At 35.6% G+C, this 14,749-nt stretch overlaps 3 protein-coding genes and 1 long non-coding RNA gene across 4 annotated transcripts; 2 read left to right on the top strand and 2 right to left on the bottom strand.

The window, feature by feature from the left end:
• Positions 1-478: 478 nt before the first annotated feature.
• Positions 479-1,313, top strand: LOC140752598 (uncharacterized). Its single transcript, XR_012103443.1, has 2 exons — positions 479-802; positions 1,081-1,313. It is a non-coding gene; the product is annotated as an uncharacterized LOC140752598 (long non-coding RNA).
• A 639-nt stretch (positions 1,314-1,952) lies between these two features.
• On the top strand, positions 1,953-2,970 carry LOC140752323 (uncharacterized). The gene is made up of 3 exons (XM_073086571.1): positions 1,953-2,117; positions 2,195-2,304; positions 2,776-2,970. Exons 1-3 carry the CDS (start codon positions 2,061-2,063, stop codon positions 2,927-2,929), a joined length of 321 nt encoding a protein of 106 aa, XP_072942672.1. The 5' UTR covers positions 1,953-2,060; the 3' UTR covers positions 2,930-2,970.
• On the bottom strand, positions 2,888-4,853 carry LOC140752321 (calcium and integrin-binding protein 1). The gene is made up of 5 exons (XM_073086570.1): positions 4,641-4,853; positions 4,263-4,365; positions 3,975-4,122; positions 3,485-3,609; positions 2,888-3,317 (listed from the first exon to the last, which is right to left on the bottom strand). The coding sequence occupies exons 1-5, from the start codon at positions 4,733-4,735 to the stop codon at positions 3,207-3,209; spliced, it is 582 nt and encodes a 193-aa protein (XP_072942671.1). The 5' UTR covers positions 4,736-4,853; the 3' UTR covers positions 2,888-3,206.
• Positions 4,854-5,220: 367 nt separating this feature from the next.
• On the bottom strand, positions 5,221-14,300 carry mi (cyclin E-interacting protein minus). The gene is made up of 7 exons (XM_073086238.1): positions 13,009-14,300; positions 11,954-12,351; positions 11,232-11,387; positions 10,749-10,880; positions 9,681-10,224; positions 9,067-9,242; positions 5,221-8,288 (listed from the first exon to the last, which is right to left on the bottom strand). Exons 1-7 carry the CDS (start codon positions 14,047-14,049, stop codon positions 7,874-7,876), a joined length of 2,862 nt encoding a protein of 953 aa, XP_072942339.1. The 5' UTR covers positions 14,050-14,300; the 3' UTR covers positions 5,221-7,873.
• Between the last annotated feature and the right edge of the window lie 449 nt (positions 14,301-14,749).

Below are 14,749 nucleotides of genomic sequence, written 5' to 3'. Positions count from 1 at the left end.
ATATCGATAGCAGTTGACACTTTTCGAACATTTGTCATAATCGATTTATTCCGAATGTTTCATATACATAACGATTTTTTAATTTCATGTAAATTTTTGTTATTACAAATAATTGTATATTACAGCTCTTTATAATCTATCTGATTTAGAAAACCAATAAAGGTTTTTTAATAAAATATGTAAAAGTATAAGAAAATAACAAATATAAATATCGAACATCGACATAATTATTCGTGTAATCGATGTTGAAATATTTGATTGAGAACAGAAAAAAAATTTAAAAATAGATTTTTTATTACACAAGACTATTTTTGGCGTGATTTTTATTTTACCTAGTCATTGTACGTCTTATTAAACAATTATTTTTTGATCGCCTTTTGAGTATAACTCACACAGAAGAAGAAGAGAAATGGAGAATGTACCCCAATACTGCGATTTTATTGAAATTGTTGGAAAGAAAAAAGAATACTACAAGTTTTATCAATTTTTACTTCCAGTACTTACAAATAAACAGTAGCAGGGAATAACGCAGTTAGTAGATTCCCTAAGATAATAAAAATTGGCGCTATATTTTTAAATTATTGTTCAAGGTTTTTATTTGACATTAAGTTTTAATTCCCGTCAGTATAAATATTTATTGGAAAAATAAATAAATATATTTTATTTTCTTCATATTATTTTATAGTCCGTTGTTATTCACAACACAAACCCGTATAGACAGCAAAGTTCAGAACAAAATATGGTAAAATATATTTTATTTATGGACAGATTAAGACAAGAAGAAATTGAAAAATTTTACACGGTACTATTTTTTATTATTAAATAACGCAAACAGCTTTTCTCAATTAATATGAAACATTTACAACAGAGACCGTTTTCAGGCTTGTCAAATGCATCGTGATTATTATAAAGGACATCCTAAAAGTTATCATCCTCTGACGTATTTCAAAGAACCGGAGTATATGTACCAATGTCCTGAAGAAATGTCCCAGTAAATATCAGCGTTTTGTGCTAAATATATTTTTAAGCTTTTTTATATTGATACGTCTATAAACTAATGCTTTTATGTAAAATTTTCAGGACTTATCTCAGTTTCCCGCCATTTCATATTAAATACAAGCAGCCCGCTATTTTGCCTCATAACATGGGTCGTACATCTGGAATGCCGCCACTTCCTGATCGCTGTCTTGCTGCGCGTTATAACAAACCCCCATGCAAAGCTTTTGTTAGATAATTGCTTATTGCTATTGTTGTCAATAATTATTATTGTTTCATTTAGGTCGATATTGTTAATAAATCCTTTACATTGTTAATTTGTACTTAATAATTATCTCATAGTTGGTCAACCGGAAGGTAGACGAAAGAAAGTAAAGAAATTAGAAGATGATAGAACCCTTTGTGGTTCAACTGCGAAGGTCTTTCTATTTTACCTTATAATACCTTTGCTATTGAGCTTCATTTTGAAAGGTAGTAAGGGCGTTCCAACCTAGTCCTCAGGAGTAGCAACTATCTATAGCCAATCTCGAGTAGAAATCTAATTCTTATTTGAAGTTGATTACAGGCGTTCGAAGGAGGCAGTGGCCATTTACCGTCAGGTGGATGTGCATGCTGTTTGCGATTTCAATATTATGAATAAGATATCTATATATTTTCCTAAAAAAGGATTATCTTCCATTAGATTAGACTAGATTGTGTCTGAAACTAGGGCACGTTTCGTGTGTACACTTTGGGTACTGGAACGACATCACTTTAGGGCATTAACACCTGCTGTAACTGTAACGGCATAACCGCCAAACATATAGTAGCAATACTATGGTCTTTCAAAGAGTTTAGGTAAGAAAGATGTAGTAAAGCAGATAATTAAAGAATAGTCAAATTAATTATTTTCTATTGATACTTATTTTTCCTAATTCAAAGACAATTGTCCGTATAATTTAAATAACCATAGACAATCATTACTTCTAGCGGCCATTGGCGGTCTGACGGCATAACATTCAAATTTATATCAAAGCAAAATGCAGTAAAAGGTAGGATTAGAATCATACAAATTATAAGTGAATATGGATATTTTATTCGTTGATAATGGCAGACAGGATGAAATTGAGACGTTTTACGAGGTAAGTTAAAAATATAAAAGTTGTACAATTTATAATTCATAATATACAAATAAACAATAATTATAATACTATAATAGGCATGCCAACGCTTCAGAGATTATTACCGAGGCTACGCGAAAGCTCACCATCCATTACTTTATTTCAAAGAACAAGATTACTTATGGTCCTGTCCTCCGGATATGACTCCGTACGTATTCGCATAATTCCATTTAAAAAATAATGAGATACTATGAACCCGAGCTAATAGTTTTCACTTAGATTATACCATGAAAAACACTGCAGTGTTTTGTAGGCATTTTATGTAGTGGCATTTAAACACGAGGCCAAGTAGTTCATACCTACACCTGCACCTACTGGCTAATGCATAGATACCACCGAGTACTTTATATAAAAATAGATACTATCAGTAGCGTCATAATATAATTATGAGAGCGCAGTCGTCGCGCCTTTGCACTAGTTACTAGTGACTAGTACATTATGAATATAGTAGCGTATAAAACATTTAAATAGGTAGATACGAGGTACTATAAGTTTTGAGAGAGCAACATGTTCACAACCTCCATTACGGTTGATAGTGTGCCCTAGTGGTCTTGTGAACGAGTGTGCTCACTAATGGCCGCAAAAAAAACAACCGCACTTTATTGCAACTTATTTTCAGAACCTACCTGGGCTTCCCGATGTACCACGTGAAATACAAGCAGCCCGTGGTGTTGCCAGGCTACACCGGCCGCACTAGCGTGTTGCCAGCTTTACCGGAGCGCACGCTCGCGGGCAGATTCAACAAACCTGCTTGTAAAGTCTTCGTCCGATAGATTTCAATGTAAATTTGACAATAAAACTGCTTTATTACAAATGGTTTATTTATTTACTGAAACAACGGAAGTAAAACAAACAACAGAAATTTATATAGTTTATATAATATTTGGGTATCGTAATGTATGTACGTAGAAGATATCTTGAAGCATCCATTTCTTTTAACCATTTAAGTAAATACCTTAATAAAGTACATTTCGTACGGCGTATCACAACATGTTTCTCATTGTTTTATTTATTAATAGAATAAATACAGTAAAATCCTAATTTTACTAATTATAATCTAAAATAAAAGGAGGAGTGAAATTCAGGAAGTCTTGTCATTATTAATTTAAATTCACTCACACTGATGCTACCACTATTGTCTAAATTAATTTCTTGTAGAATCTGAAAATAACGTAATAATAATTAGTAAAAAATGTTGCTATTTTTGCCGATGGTCGCAAGAAACCATATGCCTGATTTCATGCTCATTACACAACAAGCATAGTTCAGCAATCATAGTAGTGTAATAAGAAGAAATTATGAAGTAAGTAGGTAATAGTTATACGTACACCTTTAGCAATTTGTTCTTTTGTTTCTTTGTCGAGAAAATTAGCTCGATTATTAGAATCCCATGTTAAACGGTCCAATATCTCAGCTATGTCCCTCTCTGATATTTGATTATCGTTGTCTAAATCTGTGAAGGTAATTAATAAGAACCAGTTCAAAAAATATATCAATATATGAGGAGGAATCCTTCAAAGGGCACCCGGTGCCTTGAGATCGACACAGAGTATAAGACCGCTCTTGCCGCCCGCAACTCCAGAAGCTTTGTGTCGCCTCTTACGACAGGCAGGCGATACCGTAGCCCTATTTTGGTCACGAAACTACAGGGACAATTATGAATATACCTAAATAAATCAAAATCTTGTATATCAGAAGACAAAGATTTGTTGGTAGCTGTGCCGTTAAATACTACAGAAATATCTGTCCGAATAGATTTACACTTATGAAGGAAAACAGTATTTAAAAACATCTAAGAACTAAAGTAATATTTCTTACCAAAAATTTTAAAAGCCCACTGTGCTTTTACTTCCGGTGGGCATTCCGAGCTCATAGCAGAGCATAAGTCTATTAGATCCTCAAACGAAAAACAGTCATCGTTTTTAGATGAGAAAACTTGAAATAGCCTGTCTTGGAAGGGATTGTTCTGAAAGTAATAATACTTATTTATATTACACACACAAAGGTTAGGTTGATTTTGGGTCAGAAAAAATTGTAAATACATAATGAATTTAACTTCCTCATTTTCATCATTACGTACTATTTTAAATTAATACATTCACATACCCTTAAAACGCCAAACTTTTTCAACAAGTCCTGCTTCGGAAATCTGTGGTGGTAATTTGCTTCTAACTTCTCAGGGTCAATCGAGTAGAACTTTTTCATAATGCTGCAATCAAACAATTTTTATACGATGGATGTAGCGAACTAACATTTGTTTCTATTGTGTTTCAACTAAAGAGTTGCACTTAATAAGACAGTTCTACTATCAAACATATCTATCTCCAAGTATTTATTTGGAAAGCTTAGTTGTTATATTCCTTAAAACGCTCTTAAAATCAAAATACGGCAGCTTTACACTGCTGTTTTGTATAAAAATGTACACACTGTACATTGATTCGCTTCTGCACTTATACGACAAATAAAAACACTACTAATACTCACTCTAAAATCTCTCCTTTATGTAAATACGTTAGCGTACATAATTCCTCCAACACATCTTCAGTCAAACCAGGATACGAAGATTGACACCCTCCCATTGTTTACTTGATTACCTTTCGATTACGGCTAATGCAAAAACTGGACGAGGAAAGATTATTTTAATGGACTATATCTTATCATTGTGTACGTCGTAATTGTGGCTTATTCGTTACCATTATGTTTCTATTTTCCTGATATTGGAGGAAAATACTAAATAGCATGCCGATGCCAATGTTACCCCAAAAATAACGACCAATTAATATCCTTTCTGAGGTAAGTAAACAGTATGAGGTAAGTATTTCTCATATATGCCTGTATTTATGGTAATAAATATGGTAACGCAGAACAGTGGTTTTTGGCAGAAATTTTCATTTACCATGTTCATACATTTAATTATGTAAATAAATAAGAATCGTTCATTGAAAATTTAGTACTAGAGTTAAGCGTAAAATACGTGTATTTGGAATAATCACTAATTTCTTATCTATTCTTGATTACATATGATTCTTGATAACATGTTGGGGATTTAAATGAAAAAAGAAAATTATTTGCCAGGAAAATAATTTATTACTTACAATAGATAGATACACTAGAGATCCAACTCACTGATAGTAACACATTTAATGATAAAGTTACCTACTTGAGTTCACACTTAAAATACTCTATAAGATTTCGACTTTCGATCAAAGATAATTATGAATAAACGGAATCACACACATTCAATTCTACAATATTATTCTAAATAATAAACATACATTCTATCCACAAATACATATATATTTGGATTTAAAAGCTAAGTAAAATGATTCAAATTACACATATTATTCACCTATGAATTAACAAGACGAAAAAACATGGTATTTGGTTGCAAGTTTCTGTACCCCATTGGGAGATAAGAATCCCGTCCTATACTGGGGGCTGACTAATAAAAGTCGATCACATTCTTGTACATTTATAAGCTACAAGACTCAGTACAGTAATTTCGATAGACATTAATATACATCGTCAAAAATGCCACAAAATTAGAAACACACCTTGACTTCACTGTAATAATAAGAAGTGTTATTCAACAATTATCATCTATCAGTAAATAAGTAAGTTATGAACTGTACTTTAAAAAAATGCAAATAAAACTCGGGTGAACCACAACGAGAAAGCAAGTTAATCTAGATAAATATGTTTTCATGTACTAATGATATTCATAGCACAACACATTTCCTGATTTTTTAAGTTGTTATTAGTTAAGTAAACGTTATCAGGTCCTGCAATAAAAACCTCCAAAATCGAATATGCAGTCTCAGCTAATTAGACACATTATTAAAAAAGAAATTTAGATATTTATATATCAATAGAACCAATATCTGTCAATATTTATTATGTATAACTTATAGCGTAATAGCTTATAACTAGAATTACCATATCATGTGTCCATAAATATGATACAACACATTGACATTTCAAATCACATATGTACGTATCATTGTACATAATTCGATGGGGTAATAATGTTATGCTATGTTGCAACTTAGTTTATTGTAGTAGGATATTCAAGTCAAGTTATAAAATTTCCATGCCAGTGGTCAAACACTCATGAAATAACTATATAACTATATACAATGAATATAGGTTCGGAATTGGTTGCTACTGTAACTTATTTCAATCCCCAACAAAGAGGAGTAGCAAACGCACACAAATGTGAGTACACTTATATAGCGCCTTTTCAATGCCGCAATCAGGACCGGCCCTGCTAAAACGAGAGGAGCGGTCACTCTATACGTCAGGTGGCAAGGAAGTCCAATGTAGTAAAAAAACGTTCGCACAATGTTAATCCATCTCTGAAATAAGTCGGTGACGACGCGCTGAAATCGCGCCGAAAGACAATCTCACTATACCCTACTCAAGGGATAAAGCCGACGCTGGTGGAAACATTATTGTTTAAAAGCTTATTTAGCTGGGAAACTCTCAGTTCTTTTTGAGTATATAATAATGAATAAAACTCTTAGTCAGAAAAGTCCTCAATATTAAAAACGTCCCTAGTTTTGGCAGCGACGGTATGTCTTCGTCCTGTTATTTTATTTTAGTTTTTTATAACACATTCATTGTTGTGTAATTATATAATAGTATATAGAATACTACAGTAGAAGTTATATTTTCCGGTTATAACTGTTCTCAAGAATAAAATCATATGGTTATATCATATACATAAAAAGAAATTACATATTGATATGCAATTTTTGTATGTAAGTACTCATAATATGTCAAATGCCAGCATTTTTTGTCACTTCAATATAATTTAGGAATATTGTTATAACCATTCACAAGTTATTTTTTTCTTGGTTACAACATATTACATGCAATAATAGATACGTTAAATAAATACTTAAATAATTTAATCATAGTAAAGCATATTTGGGATGAAAATGTGGAATTATTACCATATTTTCCATACAAGTTAAAATTATATATTATGTTTATTATAAGAATTGATTAAATTAAGAACTCATGAGAAAGTAAAAAAAAAACTAAAGTAACTACTCATGGCCGTTAAGATTTAAAGTATTTACACTTAATCATTTAGTATCAGTTCAAATAGCTCCAACAACACAAACATTCGTCAGCGCACAGCAATGAAACAAAGTTCTAGTACACAATCACACACAATAACAAAATAAAACTATAACAAAAATAATACAACAAATTGGAAGCACTTATGAACCAAGAGAACCTTACGTACCAAATAGACAGAAAACAATTAGAAAATTCGGTCCGAATACAAGTATATATCGATTATCTTAACCGTGCCTCTGATCATCAATATTTTAGGTTAGGTTAGGTTATAACAACTACAGTTTATTTTCTGAATAGCTAAATAACTGGCAAATATTGGTAATTAAATTACGAGCGTCGGTAAAAACATTTTTACAACTAAGTGAACATAATATTTGTGACAGCAGTGGCAAAAAAATCGATACAAACAAATTTCAAGGTACATAAATGCCTACCAGATATAAATTGAGCCGACCACATCATATATAGTTACCGCTTAATATAAAATGATAATCTGAGTCTTTAAAAATAAATAAGACAACCATGCTGAAACGAAACATTGAACTAGAAATAAACGCTAACGCAACCGATTGCAATACGTCACTAAAATAAAAGTCACACTATTCACTGTCACTGGAGTTCGAATCGCATCATCTTTTAGGGAAGTCTAGATTATCGAAGCTGATCTGGCGTCGGGCTCTCATCTTAGCTGCTTCTTCGAAGGACGGCATCGAGTTGGACTTGAATACGCCGACTTTATCGAGCGCGCTGACACCGCTACTGCTGTTGGAGTTAGAGTCGATGTTCACCAACTTATCCTGTAGGATATTCTTTGTACCACTCCTCGGCTCCGGTTTCGTTGATCGGTCAGTGCAGTTCTCCTTTATCTGCGAGGTGAACATGCTCACGGGCGCCACCTGTCGGGCCTTTATCTGCTGGTACGCGGTGGCGGATATGTAGCCAGATATCTTGTTGCCTTCATTCGAGAGCTTGATTTGTTCGTCCTGGAAACACTCCTCAACAGTACGGCCTTGTATTATCGCGTACACGTACTGACGAGCGAGCCTGTAAGGAATTATTTTATTATGATTTTAGTATTGAAGTACAAAATTGAAATCAATTTTTAAATATCTTTTTCTGGCTAAAGTTTTATTTAATAATAATATTCCAATTAGATTTCTTTTTAAAATCTAATTATTTTAATTTTATTTTATATTAATAGACAACAATATAAAGTACATGATCTAAACAGCTTTCTTTAATCTAAAAATATCTGTCATTAAGAATTGTTGTTAAAGTCCTTTTAGCATTGTATAAGTGGTAAAGTGGTAAGTTAAATACTACTGTAACTGTTGTATTATGTGCTGTATATTGTAAGTCTAAACTTACTTAAGCATCAGTGATGGACAGATTAGTTTAATGCTACCATAGCTATTCTATCTATTGTAGAGTCCGCGCCAAACTGCTAGTCCGCTCTGAATATATCCGAGTCATGTTGCAATGGTAAATCGTAGATATTAGCGGCACGAAGACAGCGCGGGACCCCCTGACACCCGTCCGCTGCCTGCTCTTGCCCACGGGTACATATCTGCGTTGGTGTTGGTGTTGTGCCATTACGTTGCTACGGAGTATATGCTTGTAGTTGTGTTCGACCGCATTGGCTGTCTGACTATACCTGCGCGCAACAACTTCAGAGCGGAGTAGCAGTTTGATATTCACTTGAGCATTGTTTCGGTGGTAGAGATATAGCTATCGTATATATTGCACTTTGGCATAGCATCAGTGGCAAAGAGGTATGATCAATCCTAGCATAGCTATAGTAATTCGTATGTATTGCACTCACTTAAGCATAGTATCCGAGGTGGATAGGTTAGCAGCGGCGAGCCTGGCGGCGTGCGGCGGCAGCGCGAGCAGGCGGCGCGTGAGGCGCGCGAGGGCGGAGGCCTTCTCGCGGAAGCCCGGCGACGACATGCGCCAGCCGTGCACACGGAGCGCCTCCGACACCGCCCACAGCAGTTTCTGCGAAGAAAGAGGTAGGTGGGTGAATGTTGTGACGTCATGTTTTAATGGTTCTAGAGCCGTACATACTTCTACCATTAGGTAGAATTTGTAACACTAACATAATGTTAAGGGGACACATAACCTGACGGCATTTTCTATATAGATAAGTATTAATACTGTTGTTATAAACAATGGTATCAATTAATATAGACTAATATGTGACGTCCTAACTTAGTTCTCAGGAGTAGCAATGAATCTAATCTTATCTCAGGGTGATTACAGATGCGTCGGCGTTGAGCTTATTAGATAGCATGTAAATTTTGAGAGAATGACAAAAATGTACCCAATACCGTAATGTGAATAAATAGCACACGAAAGCAAAGTCCACAAACATTTAATGTTACTTTCAAGACTTTCAAGACGTTTCAAAGTCTTAATATATAAAAAGTAGTGTACCTTTTTGTGAGTTTCATTCAATTCCGCCGTGTTCCGCGTCGAGAGCATCTCCGAAGCGCGACGATTGAAGGCAATCGGCTGCGAGGAGCTCACTGTGTCGCCGCCGAAGGACAAACTCTTCGCTATCTTACTCCTACTCGTTTCCGGTACATCATCCAACATGTCGCGTTTGCGTTTCAAGAACTGGTCGCTTTGGGTGCCGTCCATGCTCTTTGTTTCAGCAGCTCTCACTGGGGACCCGAATAACGCTCGCTTAGACCTCATAGCCTGATGAGGGACGGATGTGCTTGCTGCTGGCACCGTCCTGTTCTCCGGACTCACGAAGAGCGCTCGCTTCAATGTCTCCCGCGTGGGTTGGCTCAGTGACAACGTATCCGAGTCCATTAGGAGTCGCCTCATGGCTTTCTTCTTGCTAGATCCTCCGCTCTTAGTCTTGGGTGTCTTCGAAGGGGTACTTTTGCCTGGAGTCTTCCGCATTGGTGTCCGTTTCCCGGGCGTGCGACGAGTTCTCGGACTCTTGCGCTCCGAAGAGTTGATCAGCTTCCTGTGAGGGAAGAAACTTCAAAGGATTCTATGTCAGATTTGTGTTGATATGAAGGGTTAATGACTTATGAAAATATGTAAGATAGAAATTAGTTGAGTATATTAATTAATATTAAAAACTGAAAAGCCGGTTTTGAGGGACTTATTAGCAAAAAAAAGTTACTTAACAATTAATTCACTTAAAATGATGCAAATGTAAAGATTGTCCATATATACCATATTATTACAATACACATAAACAACATTATTCCCATATTTACTCTTTGGTAAATCGAATTTAAAATTTGCATACTAATATAATTGAATAATTAATTACAAAGTAACAATGATAATATTTTATTATATTTTAATTCGCGATTGCAACTAAAAACAAGAAAAACACAATAAAACAGCCAATTAAAAATTGGTGTCGGAAAAAAGGTGGATATCTGTGTAGTAAGACTAATTTAATTACTATTAATTACTAAACAGTACAAGACTAATGAGAGAGATGAATCTAACTACCTTTTATTAATTTTTACATACTTTTTATCAATAAGGACCATTCGCGAGCTGGATGTTTGGGCTTTCTCCCCGATAGTGGCCGCGCTGCAGAAGGCCTGCCGCCGCCGCGCCAAGTGCGATAACCTCCGTCCTGGGGATTTCGCTTGAGCCATCCTGTAAATACAATTATTTTTATTTAAGCCCTAAGAAGTATGCAAAATTATTCGTACGTTGTTTATCATTCGCACATGAATGTCGTCAAATTTAAAAGAATAATGAATAGACAAAAAGAAAATGGAAATAATAAAAAACAAGGTGTTTGAAATCAATATGATACTTGAAGTATATTATGTAAATGTCAAAAGTTTATGGCGTCTAATTCTAATTCTGTTTAATTATTTTTCCCCTTGCAAAATAAAACACCCATATCCCAGTGTCACTGGCATATTCGAGACAGATATTTAAAATTACTAATTAACCAATAGGGATTAAGCAATGGGTGTTACTTTTAAAATGGATACTTACTTGAGTCTCATTGCTTTCCTCTTAGAAGCACTGCTCGGTGACTGGAGGCCTCCAGAGTAGATATTCACGCTGGTATCAGTTTCCGCACCAACAAACCTCTCCCTGTACTTCTGCATCAGAGCTTCTAGCTTCTCCGAGTAGTTGGTCACGTTGTAACTGTAAATGTTAAAAATTATATTAATTTAGTAAAGGAAGTGCTTTAGTTAAAAACATTAAAATAACATAGAGCTTGCTTGTTGTAACTATTGGTATCCTTATGCCAACTGTTACCCTTGGTGTCTAGCTACTAGAGATAGATATACATATTATGCAAGGTTGTTACAGATCTATGTCAAATGTAATATTAGGATAGCTCGACTTTCATTGCTTAGCTCTGTGCAATAACAAAGAACGCTAAGGCTAAAGCTAAGGATAATTAATATAGCTAAGTATTTTTATTAGACATTTTACTTGCCTAGCTTACTTCACCTTTCCACCTTGCCCACCACTTAGATAACTTGCACATCATGGCAAGGTACAAGTAGTGTTATTGTGGGGGTCCGTATAAAGCCACAGACTACTTACGCACAGATCTAAGCCTCATATCATAAATATATATCATATTACATAAGATGTATGCTATTCTGCAGAATGACTCCGAGACACTCTGTATTGCAAACTCTAAAAGTAATAACTGCACAAATCAGGTTATAAAATGTTCAAGTTAATCAAGGCTGACTTACTAAACATCATAATATTTGCACTTGAGTACATCCGGCCACATCATCTCCGTTGCTTCTAGTTCAGTACACATCTTGGGCTCAATACTCCGGTCCCCAGTACTTGTATTCTGGTCGCTGTCTCGTCTAGAACAGGAGTTGGTGTTGCATTTTGATGTCTCGCCACTGGTACAACTTCTAGAGACCATATGGGCAACCTCTTCATGGGAATGGGATGAGACCGATTCGGTCGGTATGTGCACGAAAGATACTTTCTTTGTAGGTGTCATGGAGTTTTCCTCTGGGTCAATCTTGGGTTCACTGAATGCTGGCAGGAAACAGTAGTATTTCTTGAGCATTTGCGTCACATCTGTTTTCAGTGTGGTGACAGACGGCGGAGGTAGTATGCCTTGAAGCGTTTCCTAAAAGGAGAGAAATATGCAGACAATTTTTAAGATATTGACGATGTAAAAGCAGACCTGAGTATAATATCACAATATAAGAACTCGCTAATGCACTAATGACCCACTAGTTAGTTTCTAAATGGACATAAGTAAAAAGTGCCTGGGATCGGAAACATCAAGTTGAGGGGTCAGATTTCAAACTTACAAAATAAAAGATTTAAATTTAAAAGCATACATGTATAAATATATGTGGGCTCTTATTGCATTGTTTAAGCAAAATTGCCACATTTATATTATTTATACTGTTTACTACCCGGCAAACATTCTGTTGCCATATAAATAAAAAAATGTTAAGGGTGAACAACCCTTATCACTTAGGGGTATGAAAAATAGATAGTAGCAGATTCTCAGACCTACTGATATTCAGTAAAAGCATATAAAATTTGGTGAATATTGGTAAAGCCATTTCGGAGGGGTACGGTAGCTAACATTGTGACACGAGAATTTTATATATAAAATATTTAAACTACAAAATAAAGATATTGTACACCTATTTTTTAAATTATTTCAAGGCAAAACATATTGCAAGAGTAAGATATATAGAAGAGATATACTACACACACACATGGTCTAAAGGTTATTAAAAAATTTGTATAAAAAAAACAAAGCGCTTACCTCAATCTTCCTAACTTTTCTTTTATCACTTGCTTCATAATCTTTAAGGAAGTTCCAGAATGGCTCAGGTTCTGGGCTGGGTTCATCCTCTTCATCAGAGAACATGTCCGGAGACCGCACTCCACTGTCAAAGGACCCATCGAGAGAAGAGAAACTCTGCTCGTTCCATCTAGAACTTCCCTCCTCCTGCTTATCGTCCTTCTTCGAATTCAAGTCATCATACCGAGAGTCTCCAGCACTGGAGTTTGTTTTATCGTTCCTTGTCAGATCAAAACTTTTATCGTCAGATGTGTCTGATGTGCTATTGTTCATTTGGTCACCTTCTTCAGCAGCACCGTCCTCGCTGACCGAATCTCCACTTTGATCATCGAGATTCAAGACCGTATTTGCGGTACTCAAAGCCGACAGCGGGTCTACTATAGGCTTCAGTTTCTGAACGTGTTTCAAAGTCCCATTGAAGGACAGTTCGCGTATTGGCAACTTGAAGACGCTCTCGGAACGTCTCACGTCACGGAACAGAGGTACGCTGTCCACGGCATTGTTGCTGTTTTCCATCGTGGAGGTTATGAACACAGGTTTGAAACCCTCCGGCTTAGAATCGTCGGACGACACCCGGACGTCCGGGGGGTCGAACTTTCCAGTCAAAAGACAGTTTTCCGCCGCTGACGACGTCTCTAACTGCTCGAGCAATGACCCCGCGAGGGACGTGCAAGGTGAATCAATTTTCGCGGATAATTCAGCATCCAAACTTACAGAAGTCTTGTCAACGATGTTGTCGCAAGGCTGTTGTATGGAATTGCAGTCCGGTTCGATTATTTCATCTTGTTTGTCATCCGTGGCCTGCACGTCGATCAAATCAATATTACCTCCACTGTTGGAACAGTCGTCATCACAATTACTCGAAGAGGCGACTTCGCTGCGCTCTAAGTTATCGTTCTCCTCTACAAAGTTGTCTACTATATTGAAACTTCTCATGTACCGCTCATATAAAGAAAAACTATCGCTCAATGACGGACAATTCGAGTCTTCGAAGGATTCCATTACCACTACATTGTTTACATCTACATAAACCAACGAAAGCTTCAAAAACACAATACTAGTTTTAAAGAATAAATCCTATTCACTAACGTATATTTATATTAAAGTTGAGAAGCATCATGATGATGCAATGCAAAATATTGCACTATTTGCATTTGCAATTGCCATCGAGAATTAAAAAAAGACTTTTTAGGGACTTGTGGGACGAAGCGCGCACTGTAGCAGCGCACAGATATAAAAATTAGTAGACAGATAATAAAAATTACGCAATCTGCCTGTCACTGTATGAAATGTAAGACTAATTTCACACACTCGTTCAAAAGACATTAATGTATGAAGACATGTTTTTTTAATAGCGTATAATGAGATGTGTCCATCGCATTGTCCAGTTTAACGTTTTTTTACGAACAGATGGTCAATGTAATTTATGTTAAAAATAAATATGTTTCTTCCATTCAGTTCACGATTAGAGCTCATTTATTTGACGGGAGACAAGATCCCAAGATTGGATCAATTTTATTAATTTATTTTGTTCACCAATATTGCGTTTCCTACAGATAAGCGGTTCATATAGGACTCGTTAGGTTAGGTAGGAACATGAAACAAAATATAAAACTAATCGCGAGCAGGTGCACCCGTAGTAACCTGTAATCTTTAGTTCCGGGACCAGAATAGGGCTACGGTATCTCCTGCCTGTCGTAAG

Source organism: Epargyreus clarus, unplaced genomic scaffold, assembly GCF_041222505.1.
Source record: "Epargyreus clarus isolate Ecla_fem2 unplaced genomic scaffold, WU_Ecla_fem_2.2 ptg000024l, whole genome shotgun sequence".
Lineage (NCBI taxonomy): Eukaryota > Metazoa > Arthropoda > Insecta > Lepidoptera > Hesperiidae > Epargyreus > Epargyreus clarus.
The sequence above is the reverse complement of the archived record's forward strand: the minus strand, read 5'-3'. Positions and strand labels throughout refer to the sequence as shown.